Source organism: Vanacampus margaritifer, chromosome 11 (genome assembly GCF_051991255.1).
Source record: "Vanacampus margaritifer isolate UIUO_Vmar chromosome 11, RoL_Vmar_1.0, whole genome shotgun sequence".
NCBI lineage: Eukaryota > Metazoa > Chordata > Actinopteri > Syngnathiformes > Syngnathidae > Vanacampus > Vanacampus margaritifer.
The window spans coordinates 6,375,794-6,399,395 of NC_135442.1; the positions used below are offsets into that span (position 1 = coordinate 6,375,794).

General features: G+C 39.9%; 1 protein-coding gene across 8 annotated transcripts in view; it reads left to right on the top strand.

Moving 5' to 3' along the window:
* Positions 1 to 23,602, top strand: part of myo3b (myosin IIIB) — a 90,855-nt gene that overhangs the window by 66,445 nt on the left and 808 nt on the right. For 7 of the 8 annotated variants that reach the window (XM_077579755.1, XM_077579760.1, XM_077579753.1 and 4 more), the window contains 4 exons: positions 11,355 to 11,455; positions 11,861 to 11,907; positions 12,227 to 12,370; positions 21,324 to 21,455. In XM_077579755.1, coding sequence (XP_077435881.1) covers positions 11,355 to 11,455; positions 11,861 to 11,907; positions 12,227 to 12,356 — 278 coding nt within the window. In that variant the 3' untranslated portion in view covers positions 12,357 to 12,370; positions 21,324 to 21,455. Of the gene's footprint in view, positions 1 to 11,354; positions 11,456 to 11,860; positions 11,908 to 12,226; positions 12,371 to 21,323; positions 21,456 to 23,602 lie in introns of those variants that run through there. The other variant, XM_077579754.1, reaches the window with a different exon arrangement.

The window sequence follows — 23,602 nt, forward strand, 5'->3', positions numbered from 1 at the left end:
TCATTTTGACACAACACAAAGCGCCGACATCCCAGTTGAGTAATTTCTCGGTTTGTTTGTTTTTCGTTTTTTTAACCTCCTCCAAGGAAGTTATGTCTTTCAACCGAGTTACTCGTACTTTCGTCAAAGTGAGCAGAATTTCTCAATGTTTTTCCTAAATTTCCAGAGACTATATATCATGTATCTCATAAAACTACTATAGATATCCATTCTGGTCTCTGGAACTTGAAATGTGCAAAATATCCATTTTTATATAGCTTATCCTCAGTAGTTGTGACATATTCTGCCAGCCAATCACGGCAAGCAGCCATCCACTTTCACATTCAATATTTGGGGCCAATTTTGATTCTGTAATGATCCTAATATGCATTTTTTTGGGATGTGGGAGGAAGCCGCGGCTCACAGGAAGAACAAGCAAAGTCGGGATTTGAACCCTGAATTTCAGAATTACGAGGCAGATGTGCAACCTATTCCACTTAAACTTATGTGAAGTAAGGTGGCCTTTAAGGGACAAAAAAAGGCAAAACATTCTCAGTATTGCAGCCATGGAGCACATTTTAATTTAGTTAATAAATAACTAAATGGAGCACATTTTAATTTAGTTAATAAATAACTAAATGGAGCACATTTTAATTTAGTTAATAAATAACTAAATTAAAATGTGCTCCATGGCTGCAATACTGAGAATGTTTTGCCTTTTTTTGTCCCTTAAAGGCCACCTTACTTCACATACAGTACAGAAAAGGAGAAATATAGAAAATAACGCTTGACCAAAATTAAGATTCATCTGTCATAGTTCAAATCTGTGCCCCACTGTGTGAAAAGTTCACTTTGGGGTCATCAAACATTCCTTCATTGATTGGATATGAACTGAGTTTGCCAAGTGTTCTCGAAAGTTCTACTCTTGTATCTTCGCTCTCCTCATATATAACAAACACATTTCTGATATTCCTAGTCACCGTTCTCCCGCCTGGCTTATTTTCTAAGGTCTTTCAGGAAAGTCCATTTGAATAAGAGACCAGTGTGGCTCCGGCACCAAGGGCACACTTTGATCTGCGCACATCTGAGGGCCTCGACCCCCCCCCCCCCCCCACCCCTGTCTTCTTCTTCTACGTCTTTTTTCATGAGAGCCTTGCCTTGCCAGATGTCTAGAGACCGCCGAGCTCCTTCCTGTGTCTCATCCCGCTGTCGCCTCTGGTGATCGCATCAGTTCTCCTGGGCCGGAGCTCGACCCGAGTGTGTCAGGATTAGCCGTGAGAATGGAATTAGCGGGCCCCTCTCGACTCTCTCGGCACCCTGCTTCCATTATTGCCACAACAGCGGGGCGTGACCTGGAAACCCTTAATGTGTTTGACGGACGTAGGGTCGTGCAGTGGCATTTTGCTGTGGTTTTGTCTGAACTTATGTCCCTGGAGTGAAAATGTTGCTTTTTTTTTTTTTTGCTGACTCTTCTAATTCTGCAGGGAAAAGCCCCGTCAATGTTGCCATTTATCGCAGATGGCAAAAGTACTCAACTCACATTTTGCTCTTATGTAGGAGTACAGATAAAAAGAAAAAGACTGCTAACACTCAAAGTAATGATTTAACTACTTGAGTAAAAAAAAAATAATAATAATTTAAGTTCAGACTTAGTAATTTCTTTGTCATATTTGATAAGACTTTCATTATGAACTGAAAGTAGTACATTTGCTTAAATGAACTGTCAAATCAGGCCTTTCTAGCCCCGTCTTGTCCCTCTCTAATTTGACGTTTAAAAAATCATAGTGCCTGGAAATAAACAACCAAACACAAACAAACTGACTGACAATTGTTGAATAGCCACTAACATAACAAACAAATTCCAATACCTTCTTTACCAATAACAGGGCATATGACTGAGTAAACAGAAGAAGAACACGGAATTAGCTCCATTTTAGCATCGCCTCTTTTTTCATTTGTATTTGATGGTACATTCCTACAAATGAAACTTAAAACTAACATTTTGCGTTATAGTAAAACTCCATTATAAGTCATACTACTATTATCAATGAATGGGATTAGTGAAGTGAGGCTACATGCTAATCTTGGTAGCAAACTGCACCACTAAGTACAAAAGTAAAAACTAATTCTTACTTTCAATTATATACAAATACCTGTTTTCATAACTTGGCGCAATGAAAACAAAACACAAAAAAAGTTTCTCTATCCTCTCCTCATAGTGCTTGCACTAAACAAAAAAGGTGTAATGCCTTGTTAGTATGCTAATGGTGTCAACTGACTAACAAAAAATGCTAAATGCTAAATTAGCTAATTAAAACAACTGGATAAATACAGCTCATCATTATGTATGTTTTCATATTAAAAGGAGACTTTTTGAACACCAGAAGCTAATGGTTTGGCCCGCACAATGTATTTTTATTCGACACAAATCATTCTTGGAGGCAACAACGTCAATTTTTTTACGTTGTTTCGCTACGCGTGCAGGTTCGAAAAGTTAGTAAGGTAAAGACACTATTTAAAAAAATAATAATAATGAGTAGTAAGTACAGAGGTCTGTTTTTAAATATAGGAAGTGAAAGTTAAGTCACCAGAAAAATCAAGTCATATATATGTATGTATATTAGGGGTTTGCATCTCTCCAATTAATCTGTTCAATTTGATGCACCCGCATCTTTTAAATAAAAAAAGATTTTTGGTTTTCATCACACCCCTAATACGTTATTAACTCTTTGACTGCCAAAAACGTTAAATAACGTTTAGTAAAATCCTAGGGAGGAGTGCCAAAGACGTTAAAAGACGTTTGTTTCAAAACAGAGGTGAAACTAACCATTTTCTATTGTTGATTACTGAAAAACTTTTTTTTTCTGATAAAAGATGAGAGTCCAATCTTTCATTTGGTAGTATGTGTGTTTCCATAGTCCAAACACATAATTTTCTGTGGACCTTGAAAGATCAGTCAAAATGCTTAAATCGGCTGGCACCCACGGCATCCCTTTTCTGAAAACGTCTGGCAGTCAAAGAGTTAAAGTAAGAAAAAATGTGTACTTTGTTACTTTCCACCATTGCTTCTTCTACTCTTAACAAAGCGACCTTTGATTTCCCCGTGTTTTGTCACCGGGTAAAGTCTCGCGTACACCGTGTCGTCGTGTAAGCCCGACGCTCTTAAAGACGGTGTCACCTCTCGTCACCTGTCTCCCGAGCATGAATATTAATAAATACAACACGTTTGGAAACCAGCCGCCGAGTTGCGCGCGAGAAAGGACGACTCCGCTCCAGCGAGCCGCCGATACGATCAGAGCGCTCCTCAGCGTGGTAAACAGGATGGTGCGGCGGATCAGTCAAAGCTGACTTTATGCTTTATGAAAGCTGAGCTACTTATGTTTAAAGGCTGTTTGAAGATTAGGGTTGTGGTAAACATACATGTCAAGTGAGAGAGAGAGGAAGAGAGAGACGGCGCTAAAATGGAGCAACAACACAGAGACCAATTACCTCCGCACTTTGGAAAACACTTTTAACCTGCTTGTTTGATGATATGAAATGGGAGAGAGTTAGAGAATGCACAATGTGAGAAAAATTTAATATTGACTTATTGGTTTTACAGTGCGAAACGGGGATACAGTAGGAATCGATTATTGATTTGTTGCCATCTCCTTGTACTTTAACAAGCTCATTATCTGTATCTATTTTAGTCCATTTATTTGGTCACCTGCACTTAATTTTAGGCCACCTCTGGCTCTGAAAGTTCTGACGTAGTGGAAAAATGTTAGAATCTGAAGACATCTGATTCAATGCAGGGTTTTTTTTAAAAATTTACACTGCCATGACGTGTATGTAAATTGTGCCACTTGAGAGCCAAAATATAAATGTCACTTTTACCATGTCATGTAAATCCAGCCTTAAAGATGATACTGGATAAGACCAGGCAGGACAACTAGTTGGTGTCCATTTGCAGTATGATTTCTTTTCCATACTGCCAACTACTGGTCGGCATGCATATTACATCATGTTGTGTGGAAGGCTTGTCTAAACATACATTTTTTTGGTGGCAATGTTGTCATCTGTACTTGAAACTTGTCCAAAGTATGTGTGTGTGTGTTTGTTTTGTTTTTTGTTTTTTGGGGGGGGGGGGCTTTCTGTTTTTGCTGGATTGTTGTCATGTCATGCACCGTTAACATTGTTAGATGCAGTGGCAGGCCGTACATCAGAATCCAATTTAGAGGCCAGCCTTGTAAAAAAAAATAAAGACGGTTCTCTACTTAGCGCCTCGCACGTTGGTACATTTGGTACCAAGGCCTTCATTCAGGACTTTGCCAAATAGTAAAGCGCGCTGATTTCTACTGTTTTTCTTGTCAATTTTGGCTGTAACCAATTTTGTTAGAACCAACCAATCAAAGCACAGAAAAACTCTGATGTCATCAAAGGCTCTAGCTCTGTGATAATGAATCTGAAATTTGGCTAATATTAACTCTTTGACTGCCAAAAACGTTAAATAACGTTTCGTAAAATCCTATGGAGGAGTGCCAAAGACGTTAAAAGACGTTTTTTTTTCAAAACAGGTGAAACTAACCATTTTCTATTGTTGATTACTCAAAAACGGAATAAGGTAGAAACAAACTTTTTTTTTTCTGATGGAAGATGAGAGTCCACTCTTGTTTTGGCAGTATGTGTGTTTCCATAGTCCAAACACATAATTTTCTATGGACCTTGAAAGATCAGTCAAAATGCTTAAAATCGGCTGGCACCCACGGCATCCCTTTTCTGAAAACGTCTGGCAGTCAAAGAGTTAAAAAAATTTTTTTAAAAAAACTGTCCAATTCCTACGATAGTTTTTCGGCTAGCATTACTGATTCTGGAGTCCGTAGGCAGATTAGATTGACATGGCAACACAAAGAGGCTGATATCTGATTGGACGAACTGGATGCAGTGCTGCCAGCAGAGATGGCTGCCACTGGTAGGAGTTTTATGCTTCCTTGAGTGCTCTGGTTAAAAATGAGGAGTTCTGGCACACTGAGGTCAAATCCTCACCGCTGCATTTCACTTTCCTCCCCTGCGGTTTTCCTCCCCGAGCTTGTAAACATCTTCCCACATGCCCCCCCCCACACACACACACCAACAACTACCAGGTGCAGCTTCTCCATCTCAACATGCTTCTGCCAGACAAACGATCCACCCTTTCCGTGTTCCCGAGACAAATACTCGCCCTCCCTCTCGCTCTCTCACCCGCTTGATCTTTCCGTGTGTCCTGGCGTTTCGGCGCGTCTCCGCCGAATGCCTTCAGTTTTAGGCAAATTACGGGCTCAGCGTTAGCGGCAGTCAAGATTTGGAAGGGATAGGGAAGACTCGAGTTGCAGGGAAGGAGTTGCCGCTGTCTGCCGCTACCTACGTAATCTCCTTAATGTCAGTGGGAGTCGTTAACAGGATGTACTTCCAAACTAGTCATCATCCATCACGATTTCAGCCCCATAATCTCCGCAGACGTCGAAGGAAGGCGGAGAATAATACTTCAAGTTCTCCGTAAAATTTGCACCAGCGGATTGAGTCGTTTGATTTTGGGGTAGCAAAGTTTTAACAAACAGATTTGTAATATATATTCAAACAAACTATATTTAAAGCCTTGTGGGTCTTTCTTATTTCTGGTTACACTTTCAATTAAGTTCAGTTGTTTTAGTAGGCTTTTCCCTGACGTCTTTTTTTTTTAATTTATTTTTTTACTTTCTTGCCAAAGTTGGAGTTTAGTGTGAAGATTTGATTGCTATATGGAACGGTTCGTAATTCCTTTTGGCCAAAAGTTACAAGCTTGATTTCATCGGACCACAATACATTTTGCACAACAGTTTTTTTTTTTGTTCTTTGCAAGATAAGAGTTCAATTTTGCTCTCCTAACTCACAGCTCAGACATATGAAGAAGACGGCAAATTGTTGTCAGTCGTACTAATCGACCATTACTTGCCAGAAATTCCTTGACAGCCTCAATGATCATTTTCTTCTCATCTATTCATCAATTTCAGAGGGTCGTCATGACCATCTTTACTGTGTTCCATGTAGGGCTGGGTGATATGGCACAAAATTCATATCACGGTATAAACGGCATCCCTTTACGATACCGGTATACATCGCGATATAGAATTAAGTGTTTGTTTTTTTTAATCTATAAATAATTTGCTTACTTACTATTGTTTGCATAGTCCTTTGTAGAAGCTAAATGTATTTAAAAAGAATCAATGAAAGAAGCCATTTACTTTGGATAACAGCATTTATTGTGCAAATCTCTAATCAAAATTAAAAAGTCTGCACTCTAGTGCAAAATAGTACAAACAAAAAATATTGCAGATTTTTTTTTAAATGAAAACAGTTCAAGTGGCTTAGAGCAAGTATTCACTTAACTCTTATTTGTTACGCTGAGCGCAAGCCGTGCGCGAGGCCAGGACGCAGGTATGGTCATGCGCTATGCAATGACATCATCAACATGCGAGTCAAAATCTCAAAATGTATACTTTATATTTAATATACCATTTATATCGCCCAGCCCTCGTTCCATGCCATTTTGTAATATTTTGTAAATTATTTTTTGTCACTCAAATGAGATTCATGGAAGCACTTTACGAGTCACGTCTTGTTTGTCCAGAAAGATGTGACCACAAAAATGTCAGGAAAAGCCTACTAGAACAGCTGAACTTAATTTGGCCTCTTAAAATAGTGGCAAGTGTGTGCTGACTCCAATTTAACATAAGTTTCAATGTGATTTGTTAATTGTGACTACAGCCACAAACCTCAATTATATTTTTTTACCACTTTTTTTTTTTTTTCAAGTGAGTTGTACAGGTTATCGGCCACATTAATTGCGGAAAAGGTTTTGAAATGATTTACAGAAACCTGGCATTTGATTTGAACAATGGGGGGTGCTGACTTTTCATATCCACCGCATATGATATATAATGTAATAGATCCTGTCCATGAAGAAAAAAAAAAAAAGCCTTTTCCGCGAATGAGTTCATTCCATTGCCAGCCAGTTTTGTTATTCAATGATCCCGCCCTCCTGCTTACCTTTGAGTCATATTACTCGATCGCAAACTGCATATATTATGTCAAACTACTAATGGCCGACTTCTGTAAAGACTTTTTCCTCCACGCAGCCGCTCTTTGAGAGCTTTCTTATGTTCCATATCTGTTGTCAGTGGAGATGATTGATTTCAGTGTGAAAAGCTGGATGTAAGTAACAACATCCTCCTTCCGCGTTAGTGAAAACAGATGCAGGAAATCCCCCTCTGTCCCCCCCCCCGGCATTATCTGCAGGAGGACTTGATCATTTTGTCTTCTAATGCAAAGCACATGAGTTAGCGTTTATTGTCCCAAATGATAAAAGGGGTAATAAATCTCAGGCGCTCGGCAACGTTCTGGAAAATCTCTTTAACTTCAGATCTGTTTTTTGTTGTTGTTTGCAGCTGATGAAAAAGACCTGGTTGTTTTTTTTTTTACCCTTTAAAAAAAAAATCCATGTGCTATGCTTGCGTTGGGTATGTGCGTTCGAGAGAGGAGGCAGTCGGGTTACACGTGCTTCATTTAGACATCAAACATCAAAAGTCCCCCCCCCCCCCCCCACTGATGATTTTTCCTTATAATCTGCCTTTTGGAGTCTCTGCCCACTCCTAACCCCTTCCCAGCCCACCACCCGCCCCAAATGAATAAACAAACCCCCAAGTGTGGTCAGGTGATCATCCCAGTGTATGGTTTTTAAAGAGGAAATCAATACATCTTTTAATTTATTCCAGTAAAAATCCCTTTTAGCGTCCCTTTCATGTTGTTTCTGAGGAGCGTTGGGATTTTCGACAGATCTCCGAGTGGCATTTAGAGATGTAATGCGAGTCAACTGTGTCTCTTTGAAAAAGAAAAGTATACCTATCTCCAGAAGAGCTTTTTTTTTTATCTCCCGCCCGGCAACCATTTGCAACATGTACGATGGGGAAACTCTGCCGGCTTTCTTTTGATAGAGAGGAATCAATATTGTATGAACAGTGCTGCCTCCTTATTCCCAGTCCACCATTATCCCTCCCCACCCCAAACAGCAAACGCTCACCGGCATCATTTAGGAACACCCCCCCCCCATCCCAACCCTCGCCGGTGTCAGCCGCCCGCGTGTGTCCAGGCAGGGAGGCCACGCCAGAAGCCAGCTTGGCAGCATCCCTGCCTGCCATCTATCTGCACGAGCAGCATTCCTCTGGGGCTCGCCTGGATCAAATGGCAGTGATTTCCCAGAGAGAGGTGCCTAGATGGGAAGCCTGACCCATCCTCTGATCTGCTGCACGCTCCCATCGCTGCGGGTCAGAAGGGATAAATGGCGATGCGGAGGAGCCAGCCAAAAGATTATTGCCCAACACTTTGAGGGAAAATATTCTAACGGGGGGATTTAAATGGCAATTACTTCGCTTCAACCGCAGGTCTGAACGATTGCTCTTGATGGTTTTAAACGATGATCATCAAACATCTACGAGCTGTTTTAAAGAAATAAGTTAGAAAAGTTGTGGTTTGTAAGCCTTGTGGAGCTGATTGGTGATTAGTCATGTGGGATGCAGAGGCACCGTTCAATCGGTGTCAGCTATTTTGTAGTCAAAAGAAGGGCAAACTGTTTGTTCCACCAAAGCCTAAATGCTAACATTTCAACCTAAATATGCAAAACTTGTTTCATAGAAATAAGCCGAAAGACCCTGTAAAGTAAATTCAGATATTTGTTTGAAATACAATGCAGGATTTTCTTACTTGTCTATGTTTTATGGGTATGGGAATGTAAATTAGCCGCATGCTAACTGCGGCACATTTACGCAGGTATTGTACCAGTGTATCAATATTTTTTGTTCTTTTCAAATAAAGTAAATAAAATCTAAAAGAAACTACAGCGTACAGTAGGCTAGCAACCCGAGAAGAAAAACAAAAAATTAATTCTTGGACAGAACAGCTCGGTCCTCGGTTCTTTAAATTCTCAAGTGTCACATTTTTTGTGCTATTCAGGCTAACATAAACAGCTCACTATCTTCAAAAGTTCTTTCTCTGTTATGTGAACCTACAAATGGTCACAACCATCCTGGTCATTGTCGTTTGGAAGCATATTAGCCAGTAAGCTAGCTAGCTAGCGCCATACCTTGCTAGTGGCTAGCATTTACTTAAACGTATTTGATTGATAGTTGACAGTGAAGTGGGGCGAGAAAGAACATCTCATTTTTTAACCACTTTAAAGCTGAATAATTGGAAAGACAGAAACGGCCAACGTGAGTGGAATCATTTTTAATATGGCAAAAAAAAAAAAAGGTGCCAAGTGGAAGGCTATCATGGAGTCAAAAGCGGAAAAGCAGTTTGAGATGCTAAAATAGATCTTCCATCTTTCTATGTGTTTACCAAAACTAATAGTTTGTATATTTTTTTGATATTTTGGCACAGACCCATAATAAAATCAACACCCGATTTTTGCTATTTTATTATTGTAAAAGCATTCAGAATTCAGAATGTTAATGACTTGGATGGGTTGCACAAGGAATCGCATCATTTATATTCCTTTTTGTGCGTGTCCACAAACGAAACAAAAAAAGATAAGCAAAACAAGGGACTGTTGAGTATGCAGTCTGCTACATTATAATCCTCTTTTCCAGCTTTGTTCAAGGACTCCTGAGTTCATTATTTGAGGTTGAGCACTTTGATGCAATTTCAGGGGAATACGTAATTTGCTTATCAAACCCATTTTGGAATTATTAATAGTAGACCAACGGCCTATATTTACCCAGACTTTTTTTTTTTTTCAAACAAACTTGGTCAAGACTATTGAGTCAAAAAGAGGCTTTAAGTATAACTTCCTGCTGACAAGCCTTGTCAATTCTTTTCTTTACAGTGCCCATATCCTTTCAGTAATAAATACTAAAAGGGGGCCATGGTGTGCACCTTGGATGCTGGCAGAGAAAAAAAAAAGATTTGCTGTTAGCTGACATGAACTTTTCGGCCGTTTACAATGCGTGACTTCAGTAAACTTAGCGCTGCTTTGACTAACATTAAGAAAGCCGGTGGAGAGATAGAGGGGGGAGGTAGAGAAGTGTCGGCCGTGGGTGCTCTTTGATGTTTATGACTGAGATGTGATGAGGTCGCTTCCGAGCGAGTACAAAGTAGCGTTGAGATGGAAAGAGCAAATTCAGCTTTAGTCAAGGTAGAGAGAGGCCAAGCCACGATGAAGAAACGTTCCCGCACGGGAATGTCAGCAAAGAAGATGAAACATTATCTGCTATTAAATATGAACGCTTTATTGTGAAAGTGTCTGGCCTTAGCGGCTTTTGTAAACCTGTAAAATCCCACGCAAGGTGTGCTCGAGTGGACGGATGAACTAAATAACAGGCTTAGGTGTAAACAGTCTGGTTTTGACGCAACTTTTAATGGAGCCGAAAAGAAGAAAAAAAAAATCTTCAAGACAATTCTGATAGCAGATATCATGAAGCATATCTTTTTTATCTTTACAACTTGAAGCGATTTTCAACCAGTGGAATTTAATGTGTTTGATTGTAGTTTTCTTATTGAAGTAAGAGAGTCAAAAATACAGTGGCGAATTGGAATAAAGTGACCCAACTTGTGATTTTTTAAATTATTTTTTTGGGCCACTTTCATCATTGTTAGTGTGATTTAATTGGCCGACAATAGCTCTTTAAAGATGGCCGATTTTTTTCCTCTTTTTTTTCTCCTTCTTTTTTTTGGGGTAGATCATTACAACATGAGACAAAGATAATGATGTTCAAACATTCCTCCCCCCAAAAAAATCATTAGATTTTTATTCTTTTTTGTCATTTTTTTCCCTCTGTCTCTCCATAAATTAAAATTTATAAATTAATAAATAATATAATAAATTTAAGAAATACTATAGGACAAAGTATACAAAAAAATTATTTTATTTATGATATATTTTTTTATAGTAATATCAAATCAAATCAAAACCAAATATCAGAATCATCATCAACCTAAAAAAATCCATAAAGTTGGTCCTTAATTATTATTATTATTATAATGGTATTTTGTAATAACTTAACTTGACCTATAACTGTCTACGACTATCCTATTTTTTCTCCATATTCTTCGAGACCAAATTCTAAAGTTCTATACTATGATGTGTAAGGCAGGCTCCATTTTGAGCAACCGTTAAGCTGCCAAATATGCTTCCCTGCCCGTTAAATATGACTATGACTAAAATACATGCACGTTCATGTGCAATTGATTCCGATGTCAAGATTGAACCGCTATTGTTTTTCTCTTTTTCTGTCATGCTCACATTGATGCTTTAGTTTTTTTTTTTTTAGGGGATTTCACGCTAATGCTCAATTGGACCCCCGCCCTGCTTTCTTCCTCTGTTGCAGGTCCAGGGATGAAGCTCCAGCAGAGGACCCCTCGCCGGCGGGGCCAGCAGCCCAAGCTGCTTAACAGCCCCGAAGACAGCCTGTACTACAACCAGCTAAATGTGAGTTCAAAGTGTCCATAAAGGCCTTTGTCTGACTTTGCTTGCACATGATAATACAATTAAAGCTACCTGTGCCAGAGCCCGGAGCCCCACCCCCCACCGCCCCCCCCCCCCTCGCCGACGTCTCTGCGCCTCTTGTCTTGAACATGTGCTTATGCTCTTTATCTGTTGCTTTCATGTCAGGATGTCTGCCTTCACGGTGAATAATTGATGCGGTTTATCAAAGCTGAGCAAGATGCATGCTTCATCAGACTCACTTGAGCCCTTTGATCAGGGAAAAAAAATTATGCTGTGACTTCTGATATTATCAGCATCTGCTCGCATTCAACACAAAATCACTTTGAATTAAAAATTAATGACTCTCGGCTCATCTTTTGACTGTGTGCTCTTGGCCCCTTTCCTCAGAGAACTCTGGATTACCAGGGGAGCAAGAGGAAGCCCAGAAAACTTGGGTAAATAACTGCTTTCCTACTGGCGCGCAAGCAGCTCAAAACAGAGCAGGCCCTTTGTGGAATTGGAGAACCCACAAATGGAGTTGTTGTCTTGTAATGTAAATGGAGCGACCGAAATAACAAGCTTCGTTTGAGCTTTCATCATTAGAGAGATTCATCTTACGGCTTTGTCAGCATGACAATTCTAATTGTTCAAGGTCTGACTTGAATTTGTTCTATAAATGACACGGCGGCGCGCGTCACGATTACGAACTCTCCTGATTTGCTTTGACGACGGCTGACTATAACGCAAAATCCCAACCTGTCGTCTTCCTTCCAGTCAAATCAAAGTGCTGGACGGAGAGGATGAGTACTACAAATTACTGTCAACGGTGGAGTCCATCCCCGAAGAAGAGTACGAGAGCCCGGCCCCCGCCCGCCCCCCCGTTCTAGCCGGCGCTCAGCCTTAACATCGCGTCAGCCGGTAAGACAGACACTCCAAAGAACATCCTCCTCGTTGGACGTGCGGGGCCATGCGGCGGCGGCGGCGGCGCAGAAACGGCGTCTTTGGTTGTTAATCCTCTCTGATCGCAGGGAGTCTGCAGGGACGACTCGCTTATAGATCACATTTAGACTGTGATGTCATTTTTCGGTGCAGAATCAAATATGAAAAAGGGGAACTTCAGTTTACAATAAATAGTTGTTTAAAAATATATATATAAAGCATTCAAATGAAAAATAGTATGACTTGAGCTAAATTGTCATAAGACTACACATAACTCTGATTAGCTAGATTTGGCAATATTTAGCATTTGATGCTAATTTTGAGATCGTAATCAAATGACGTCAGTGATTGGACGCTGCCATCGTCTATGTCTATTTTAAAGCTAGTCTATTTTTAGCCTTTGCGCTAGTAGGCGAAAGTTCCGCCTGCGCATCCTCGACCATCCAATCACAATGTAAGAATGTTTGCACTAGATTGTGATAGATGTGGTAGCTAAGTCTAAAAATTATTTTATTTATGTTTTTTTTTAAATGCTCTTTACTTTATTTATTGAATTGTATCTCATCTTTCCTAATTAAAATGAAAAAAAAAATTTGAAAATAATATGTTCTTTGCAGCCCCACTAGTCTAAATATGTTATTCTGTTTAATATTACGTTAGTGGAATATGAGTTGAGCAGCAAAATCCAACCGTTTTTATCCGTCTCAGGGGGCGGCCATTTTGCCACTTGCTGTCGACTTAAAATGACATCAATGTTGCTCAGGTCTCAGGTAACAACCAATCACAGCGCACCTTCAGAAAACAGGTGAGTTGTGATTGGTCGTTGCCCGCGCCCTGAGCAACTGTGATGTCATTTTCAGTCGACAGCAAGTGGCAAAATGGCCGCCCCCTGAAACGGATAAAAACGGCTGGATTTTGCTTCAAAACTCATATTCCACAAATGTAATATTAATCAGAATGTCATGTTTAGACTAGTGAGGTCACTTATAACATATCATTGTCAAAAAATGATTAACTCTTTGACTGCCAAAAACGTTAAATAACGTTTAGTAAAATCCTAGGGAGGAGTGCCAAAGACGTTAAAAGACGTTTGTTTCAAAACAGAGGTGAAACTAACCATTTTCTATTGTTGATTACTGAAAAACGGAATAAGGTAGAAACAAACTTTTTTTTTCTGATGAAAGATGAGTAGTTTGGTAGTATGTGTGTTTCCATAGTCCAAACACAACATTTTCTGTGGACCTTGAAAGACCAGTCAAAAATGCTTAAATCGGCTGGCACCCACGGCATCCCTTTTCTGAAAACGTCTGGCAGTCAAAGAGTTAAAGTTGACTTCCACTTTAATCTGTTCCGTTTTTATTGAGTCGAATTACAAATGAACACAGCCCTTGCTCCTTTTCACTGCTACAAGTTATGATTCTAAATGCTGACATAATTAAATCAAGCAAAACAAGTTCAACCAATTTAAAAAACTTTTTTTTTTTTCTGTGATCATTGCAACACAAGGCTTCCAACACACTGGTGTTAAAAGCATTACATTGAGTGTCTTAACACAGATCCGAAGACAAATCCTTTTGAAGCTCAAAACTCTCAGCACATGTTCTTCTCACTGAGATCTCTCAGTAGTCAAGAGAAGCTTTTCCCCTCCTCAGCCGTGGAATCACCAACCGGACAGCACCCAAACTCACTGCGAATTCCTCCCTAAATACTCAAAATTGTGTGTCGGAAATTTAGGCCTGGCGAGTGGATTTTTTTTTTCCCCCTCCCTCTTTCAATTTGCATATCATTTACTGTATCTCTCTTTGTTGACACCCGGGGGCCTGAAAGGAGATTTTGATCTTAATAGGAAGAGTAGGGTGGTATGACTGAGGATCTGATCTTGCTTATATTCAGAGGGGAAAACATTAGAGCTCTGCCTAGATAGCGAGGCCGTCTTCACTTAGCTCGGGTTTAAAGTGGCCTGAGGTGATCACCCAACTCCACTTTTTAGTACTGCGGAGGTCAAACGCAGACTCACTGCCTTTACAACCGACTGCTTTTTACACTTTTGGGCCGCAGTGCTGACATATAAACACTTTCTTTTCTCTCTTCAAAAGAATGAGAATAAATAAGCCACAAATAAATTGAGCACTTTAATTCTTGTTAACTCTTTGACTGCCAGACGTTTTCAGAAAAGGGATGCCGTGGGTGCCAGACGATTTTAAGCATTTTGACTGATCTTTCAAGGTCCATAGAAAAGTATGTGTTTGGACTATGGAAACACACATACTACCAAAAAAAGATTGGACTCTCATCTTTCATCAGAAAAAAAAAGTTTGTTTCTACCTTATTCCGTTTTTCAGTAATCAACAATAGAAAATGGTTAGTTTCACCTCTGTTTTGAAAAAAAACGTCTTTTAACGTCTTTGGCACTCCTCCATAGGGTTTTACTAAACGTTATTTAACGTTTTTTGCAGTCAAAGAGTTAATAATGAGAAGTTCTAAAGTTAAATGACACTGAAGTTACCACAGGGACAAAAGTTGCACATGCATCTCTAATCATGTCATAAAAACCTGAAAGACAACTTATAACTTATTACGAAAGCTGTACATGCATCTCTCTATCTATGGATACAAATCTTGACCCAACATGCTGGGTATAAATAACCCAGTATTGGCGCAGCCCCTTTTGGACCCAGCACTGCGTTAGCTATTTCACCCAATTTGGGTTGCTTTTAACCCAGCAGTATTAAGAGTGCAGTGGTACCTTGACTTACAAGTAATTTCAATAAATAAATTGAGTTACGAACATGGCCACAGAACAACTTAAAGCAACACTAAGGAATTTTTCAGTTCATGTTGATTATGGCGCCGCCATATGGACAAAAGCGGTAATCTTATGCCTGAAGGAAGACCACGTTTCCCATGAGGACAAGCGCGTTGCATCTTTTTTTTTTTTTTTTTTTTTTTTGGTGCGTCGACATTCAAATTGACTTCAGTCTTTATAACGGATGGGCTAAGGGGGAAATGACGTATGCCATAAAGCAGTCAACACATTTGTAGTTTTATGTGTGGCAGTGTTCCTACCATCCTCCTCAAAGTTGCTTAGTGCCAGTAAAAATGATACAGGCCGCCTCAGGCCATGGCAAGGGTACCATTCAACCAGTTTTAAGTCGATGTTTCATCAGAAGGCTTATGAAAATATTTTATTAAGATTGCTACTTTAAACCCGTTAAGTCAAAAGTACCACTCTATGCACTCTTCCAGTGTTGGGAAGTGGCAGCTGCAATTAAATTGCATGAATTTGGATCTACTTCGATTCATGGTCATATTTTAAAAGGCCAAAAAATATATATTTTTTAAAGTCAAAGCGTAATAGTGCAGACCACTAGCAGTGTTATAATGTGGTGTCATAGTTAGTTCAGAAGCTTTTCACCTCCGGTTGTATTCACACAGGCTGCAATAATTACTCCCTTGCTGGGATCGTTGGTTCCTCTGAAGAGCAGCCTGAAATAGGTCACCCCAGCACCCTGTAGTGCATCTTAAAAGTACACTGAATCAATTAAGTGTGATCATGCTCCCCTGATTAATTTTGGCCCTGTTCTACCACGGAGAGAATTTCAAATAGGCCCACTGGTTCTGAATAACAAGGTTGGAACGTAGTGACAAACAGCGCCAGTGTGGGAGTTTCTTGGCTGCCAAATTAACACCCTGGATGATTGCCTGTGTTAGCATATGAGAGAAAATGAGCGGAGGCGTCATAGATGAATGTGTGACGTGAAACGACTAATGTTATGGAATATGGTCGGGAGTTTTTTTGTTTTGGTTTGGTTTTACAAGATTTTGGCGTGCTGACAGACTTAAGTAGAAGTACAGATACATGCGTTTAAAAAAACAAACTGTGGAAGCTCTGTGGTTTCAAAAAGACCGAATCGTACATAAACTAAAGCAATATTTAATTTTACTTCAGTACAAAAGTACAAATTAATTTTGATAAATTGTCACAATAAAAAAAAACTTTTCTGCTCAAAATAATAAAATTCCCTCTTTTGCTAACTTGTGTTGTTTTTGTACTTAGAATAAGAAAAAAAATTAGCTCACTGTTTCAGAGCTAACTAATGTTGCTTGAATTTTATGCTAGCAAAACAACATGTTCCCTTAGATTTGGTAGCTCTATGAACTGACTAAAAGATTTTAAATTCGCTGAATAACGCACCATTTAGAAAAAACTTCTCCGCACAAAAAAGTTTCCTTCTTTTATTAACTTGCGTAGTGCTTGTACTTAAAAGAAAAAAAAATCGTGTTACATGTCATGTCGTCGTTTGAGAGCTAGCTAATGTTGCTCGAATTTTATGCTAGCAAAGCAACATGTTCCCATAGCTTTATTAAATGCTAAATTAGCTCAACAATACACAATGTAGACAAACATTTCTCCACACACAAACATTTTTTTTCTTTCTTCTATTAACTTGCGCAGTGCTTAAGAGACTCATGCTGCATGTCACTTGCTGTTATTTAAAAGCTAGCTAGCGTAAGCTTGACTTTTATGCTATCCAAACAACACATCCTCTAGCTTTGCTAACGTTGTAAACTAACAAAGGAAATGCTAAATTAGCTCACGATAACTAATGCTACAGGAAGTAATTCTCATAAATAAGGCCATGGATGGAGTTTTCAAAGATGGGGAGTCAAATTAAAGTAAAGTACAGATACCTGAAAAAACTGCTGAAGAACATTTAAGTACAGGACTTTGTTACGTCCCACCGCTGCGAGCTGAAGCTTCTATGTTTCCACCCTTTGGCAGGTGAACAGAGAGATACAGTTTTAAAATAAGACACCTGTTTCATTTTTTTATTTTTTAATACTTCATCATAAAACCGTGTTCCCCTCTTGTTTTAACTCATTAAAAGCGCCCACATCTGGCATGTGAGAGGATCTTACTTTAATATGGCTTCCATTACTGCCGGCGCTATTCTATGCACTTCAGCTATACGTTCACCAACGGTTTGCTCATAAAAGCTCGCATGCAATACAGCGCCGATTCATTTCCTTCCCCAACACTTCTACCCAAAGTTTCCAACAACCTTTATGGAGCTGCGGCCTTAACAAATGATGAAAAGCTTTTTTTTTTTATTTTGTGAAGAAGCATACTTACCTTTTCACCTAATAGTGATGTCTTACTTCAAAGCGAGGACGCGATTAGGCCGACATTGTCCTGTCTCTATATCCTCTCAGTTCAAAGGGAGAGTTTGAATACCGCCGTTTCATGTGAAGCCTTTTCAAACACTGTTTTAATGCAGTTTACCTGCTTTTGATATCCAGATGAGCCCGATTTTCATCACACTGGATTGTGTTAGACGTCCTTGTTATGAGCAAACCCCAGTGACGAAGGAAGATTTCCAAATCCTTGCGACGACGTACATTGGATGAAATGCTAACTTGTCAAACGTCGCTATAAAGTCAGCATTGGATCCATTTACATGAACTGATCTACGTTTTCACTTCCAAACAACAATTAGTTCTGTGAAAACGTGAGGGGTGTACTCACTTTTGTGAGATCGTACTACAGTTGAAATGACACGGATGAAGGCAGATATTGCGGATGCTCTTTGCTGCCTCGTGGTCGCAAGCGAATAAACGGACAAACACGAGCGTCAGCCGGATGCCAGATGTGCGTGGAGGGCTCTGAGCGAAAGAACATTGCCTGCAGACAGCATTAATGAAGAAAGTGTCGGAGCGGGGCGGAGAGAGGGGAGCGTAAAGAGGCGTCGAGCAACAAGGAGATAAAAGAAGCTGTTGAGTGCATCAAAGGTCTGCTAATGACAAAAGATGCCATTAGGGCGACGCTGGCTTTTGTTTCCAGCTTCCTCACACCTGCAGTCAGTCGAGGGGCTCCCAAGCGCCGTTTTCTTGTTAACATTAGCACGGGTATTTAAAAAAAAAAAAAAAACACGGGGGCCATAACAGTTTGCTCCTCCTTGCTAATCTTGGCAGTGAAAAAAATCAGAAGGCATTCTTCTTTAAAAGTTCAGTGGTGCCATTTGGTGTGTATGACTTGGGCCACCAGGGGCAGTATAATACAGTCATATGGCCACAAACAAAGAAGAGTTTCACAACTACTCCCAGTGCCTCTGTAAGCGAGGAGGAAAATGAATACAGTACATGTGATATATTGTCTGTTTACATACACACTTTAACAAAGATTAAATGTGAATGTATTTGCAAATGTATTGTACATAACATGAAACCATGTACAACTGAACTGTGCTTAAACATGTATATTAAAAGTAAAGCGATAAATGACCATCCCTTACTTGGAAAGCCTATGAGGGAATTCCAGTTGCAACGCAGCAGACATGTCCACGTCTAAACTTGTCAGTAATAAATTTAATAATAATACATTATGTTTGTGGAGTCTGGGGTCAAGTTGTATTTTACAATTTTTAAAATGTGCAGAATTTCACACGTTACTTCATGTTTAAGATTAGATAAATCTTAGATAGAAAATGCATTGAGCTGTCATCAACGTCTTACAAATGCAATTATGCCATCTAGTGGCAGAAAAATGACCAACACAAATCAATATCACACGTTTTTACAACACAGTACATCTTTTTCATTTTAACTCAATTTTATGAATTATTATAAAATTACTGTATCAATGACTAAAAGATGCAGCCATATTTCTATTGGTTTAAAAAAAAATCCACTTACATGTTGGCAAAAGTATAAAAATTTAGGGGAAAAAATTACATTTAGATCAGACCTAAAATTTGCGATTAATCGTAAGTTAACTATTGAAGTCATGCGATTAATTACCCCTAATTAAAAGTATTAAAAAAATAATTAAACAAGCTGGGTGAATACCGACAATCTCCATTCTAATATTTTTATTTCTGTTTTGTGTTTTAAATCTTGTATCCGAATTTAATTCAGTGATTCTTTCACATACCACTAGAGGGAGCCCACATACCATTAGCGGTACTCGGGCCACACTTTGCGAACCACTTCTCTAAAACAATAGAAGCCGTATGTAAAAGCTGCTATCCTGCAGGCCATGAAATTCACTGACTTGAAAGTTTTCTCGCTGCCTCCGGTGCTGGAAAAGGGACTCGACAAATCAGAGCGTGAAATTGCGATTAGCCTCTCTCCGTTTGTAGAGCGAGGAGGGCACGAGCAGACTTGGCATGGCCGAAGGTGGAACCTGTTTTGTTTTTGCCCCGCCGCTGCGTTCCCAGATGGAGCGACCAGCTGCCACTGAATAAACACTGGACGGGTAACAGTGTGAGAACCGACGCCCACTTGTTTTGGTCCGGGATGCGTAACAGAAAAGTTGTCATAGCCAAGGGGGGGGGGGGGGGGGAGTAACATTTGGACTGCAATCAAGATTTTTAAAAAAAATAGTGGAGGGCAAGATTGTCATGGTGCTTACCAATTTGGGTACATGAATGAAATTATATTTAAACTTAAAATGTGACTTTTAAAAATGCTATGAAAGGTATAAGGTCAATTTAACCCTGGAGACCCCACTGGGTCAAATTTGGCCCCTATAAATTCTGCTACTCAAATAACAAAGACCTTTTTTTTTTCTTTTTTTTTTTTACAAATTTAACTTCAAAAGTCCAGAGTGCCACTTCTGACCCCTGCATGGGGCCATCTAGTGGATGAATATTGCACTTACATGAGCCAGAGTGGTGGTGACAAGATGGCTGGCAACATGCTGTTTTGTTGAGCTGGAAATCAATCCAAACAAAACCATCTTCTCAGCAAACCATCAGATGGTAAAATTGTGGTTTTTTTTGTTAATCTATTTCATATCATGTTGCAGAATGCCTAGGAGTATGTTTTATATATATATTTTGATAAAATAGCAACTCTGAGCTAGTTCAAAAAAAAGGGTTAAAATTGAAAAAACATATATTTTGGTGTTCAGTAAACTTATAGCAGTCATTTAATGTATAATTCATAATTTTCCAAAGAAGAAAAGGGTTCTTGGGTTCTTCAGGGTTAAGGTGCGTTGCCGTACCGTTGGCCCCACTGCAAACTGTAAGTGTGTCCATTGCGGTTCCCCTCTTTAGTGTGGGATTATCGCATCCAGGGTGGGCTGCTGGAAGGTACAATGACCCGTCCCGCCTTACGTGACCCTCAGGCCAAGCCGCACATTTTTCGTTGCTGGTGAATATGCACACATCTCCCACTTCATAGGCTCGCAAGAGGGCGAGGTGGGGGGGGGGGGTTGGACTTGTATCGCGTTGCAGGGAGAAATTAGGGAGACCAAAGTTGGAGTTTGTGTGCGTCGGGGGCCGCGAACAATGACGGCTTTCTGTCAGGCTGCGACTTCAAAGGTCCGCTGGAGTGACTGCTCCCAGTTCCACTTTGTTGTCGATCACTGAGGAAATTCACAGATGTTTTCTCATACGAGACACCATTATAGCGGTTCAAGTACCGCGTAGCCTCCAGCGTCTGCCCCCGCCCGCCCCTCGCCCTCCTCTCTCTCTCTCTCTCTCTCTCCAACACACCCCTCTCCTCTCTCACGCAGGATGTGAGACACCCACCCTCGCACCCCTAAACTTCCATATCTCTTGTCGAAGAAGAGAAAAAAAAGTTCCACGGCTGAGTCTCATAGCAGATAATACAGAATGTTCAGGGTTTTTTTTTTTTTTTTTTTAAGACATCAAAACTGCCGCAACCAAGTCATACTATACGTATATATTAGGGAGTGCATCTCTCTGACGATAAAAGACGATTTTGTTTGGAATTTAATTTACAATATATTTTAAACCATTTGCCATTCAAATTTGTTTCATTTATTTTCTTTTTTCCTCCGGAAAAATTGGTTTCACACAACATTTTACATTAAGCAGACGCTGGTGGTGAAAACGTATGCAGGTGATTTGGGCTAACATGACTTCGGATCTCTCTTTTTTTTTCTCTCCCTCTCTCTCCTCTGCAGATTGCCTTCTTCGCCAGCAAAGTCGAACCTGAAACCAAAAAGCGTCAACAAACTACATCTCTTGCACATTTGTATTTATTTATGACAAAACTGATGTTTTATATGGCACAAATAAACGTTGTTCTCTTGTGATTTGGTTGTTTTCTCAATTTTGGAAAAAAAAGAGTAATGATACCCTCAGAAGTTGCCACCTGCTGTTTCTTAGATGAGGTTTGCGCGATCTCCATTGTTTCAATTGCCACAGCCAAGACTACACAATTAATCTGTCCTCAGGGCAACACACTTTTGCTGTTATTTGTGCCTTTTATGTCCAAGACCAACAGCAAAGAAGTGCCACTTGTTGAATATTATGGAGGAAATAGTTTTCCTAGTTTTGCTCAATTCATCATCAGGCCAAAGTACAAATAGTAAGTTGGAATACATGAGAAGAGAGTTGATTCCCGTGTTCTTACATGGACTCGCTGTTTTGCTTTTTAGTATGCGGCAGGCAAACTTTGACTCAAGCGAACAACTACCGATGTGACCCTGTCAAACTTGAAGCGTGGCCGTGAGACGGTAAAGGTTTTCCACAAGTCGATTACCTCGGGCACCGGACATTGTGTCGAGCGCACACTTGGGGAATTTCTCCCAAACTATTTCAAAGCGCTGCCCGGCCAAATCCATCCCTCAGCTGGAGTCCCCATTGAAATACATGAAAATGTAAGAAGTTGAATTTAAGTGCTGAACCGAGTTGCTCAAAGGAAGATATCAATTATTTGCTGGTTTGCCGAGTCAATGTACTTAACATGTATGATCCAAACGCAGCTTTTCAAGCGGAGAGGCTCACATTTGATAGCGGTTTCAATTTAATATCTATTCAAGATCATATGAAAACATCACTCTTCAGGCCTGATAGTGGATTTAAAGCCTTATATTGTCATAATGTATGAAAATAATAATCAGAATCATAACGTGAAACAAAAATATGTAAAAATAAATAAATAAATCTGCCTCTTTTAAAAGAGATGAATAATCAGTCAGACCCTAGTTATCTCCATGGAATATTTGGCAAAGAACCACAAGCACAAAAGCTTCAAGTGATGGAAGTGGAAGTGGAAGTGGAAGAGGAAAACATATGACATAGTTACGTAATTATAAAAATATGTTCGCTACTATAATATGCGGGAATCCCTTTTTATTTATTTTATTTTATTTTTTTTTTTTTTATCCCAATGCCAATTATTTGATGTGTAACCAGAGGTGGCAGGTCCAGAAAGTAAAAACCCTGCCACAGTTTAGCTTTAGGCCCTGATGCTAGCTAGCTATCTAGCTAGCTCCCTAGCAGGTAAACGAGCACCATGGGAGCTAGCTAGGCAGCTAGCTCGCACCTGAAAGTAAAAACCCTGCCACAGTTTGGTGTTAGCCCCTGATGCTAGCTAGCTAGCCATTGATGCTTGCTAGCTAGCTACCATGGTTCTCGTTTACCTGCTATAAACTAACTAAAATAACAATTCTAGGAGAGACCAACACCAAAATCGGATGACCCAGACACAATGAAATGCAGAGTTAAAAGGACTTTTGAGTGATGCGGCATGAGTCCTTTTTGTGACTGATTCCGAGAACATCAAAAATTGCACCACTGAGTATCCAATACTCTGCAACCCAAAACATTTTTTGCCTTCCAAAAACCATTTGCTCTCCTTTTCAGCTGCAGAAAACCTCGTCCGTGCATTCATAACCTCAACTACTTCAATCGTATCTTGTATGACTCCTCATCCAAATCTTGGGTGAAAAATCATCATCTATGATCAACAATATATGGATTTTCATTTCCCATGTTTGTAGTTCATAGAAAAGTCACCAGTCACCAGTTTACAAAATGTCGCTCTGCCTCGACTTCATGTAAACAAGCTTAATCTGCGCTAGGTTTCATATCACTCGGCCATATGCGACGACTACGCGGCTCTTGTAGTTGTAGCTTACATGGCTCCAGCCCAGCAGGACCCCCACTCCCGACCACCCCCATCTCTCCCTCATGACTGTGTGTGGAAAGCCGTGGGAGAGGACTAAGAACATTAATCCCATCAAAGGAACACATCTAATTCAAAAATCTGCCTCTCCAAACTCGTTGAGTGTACAGTGATTGTTTCGGCTGGGGGAAGCTTGATAACCATCACGGAGCTGATATTCACATCTATACAAGTTTTATCTTCTGTTTCAGAAAAAGTACTTTTGACTCCATAAAACTATGAAAACAATACTGGGGGGGGGGGGTGCTCCTTAGATAGTCAGCTCAAGAT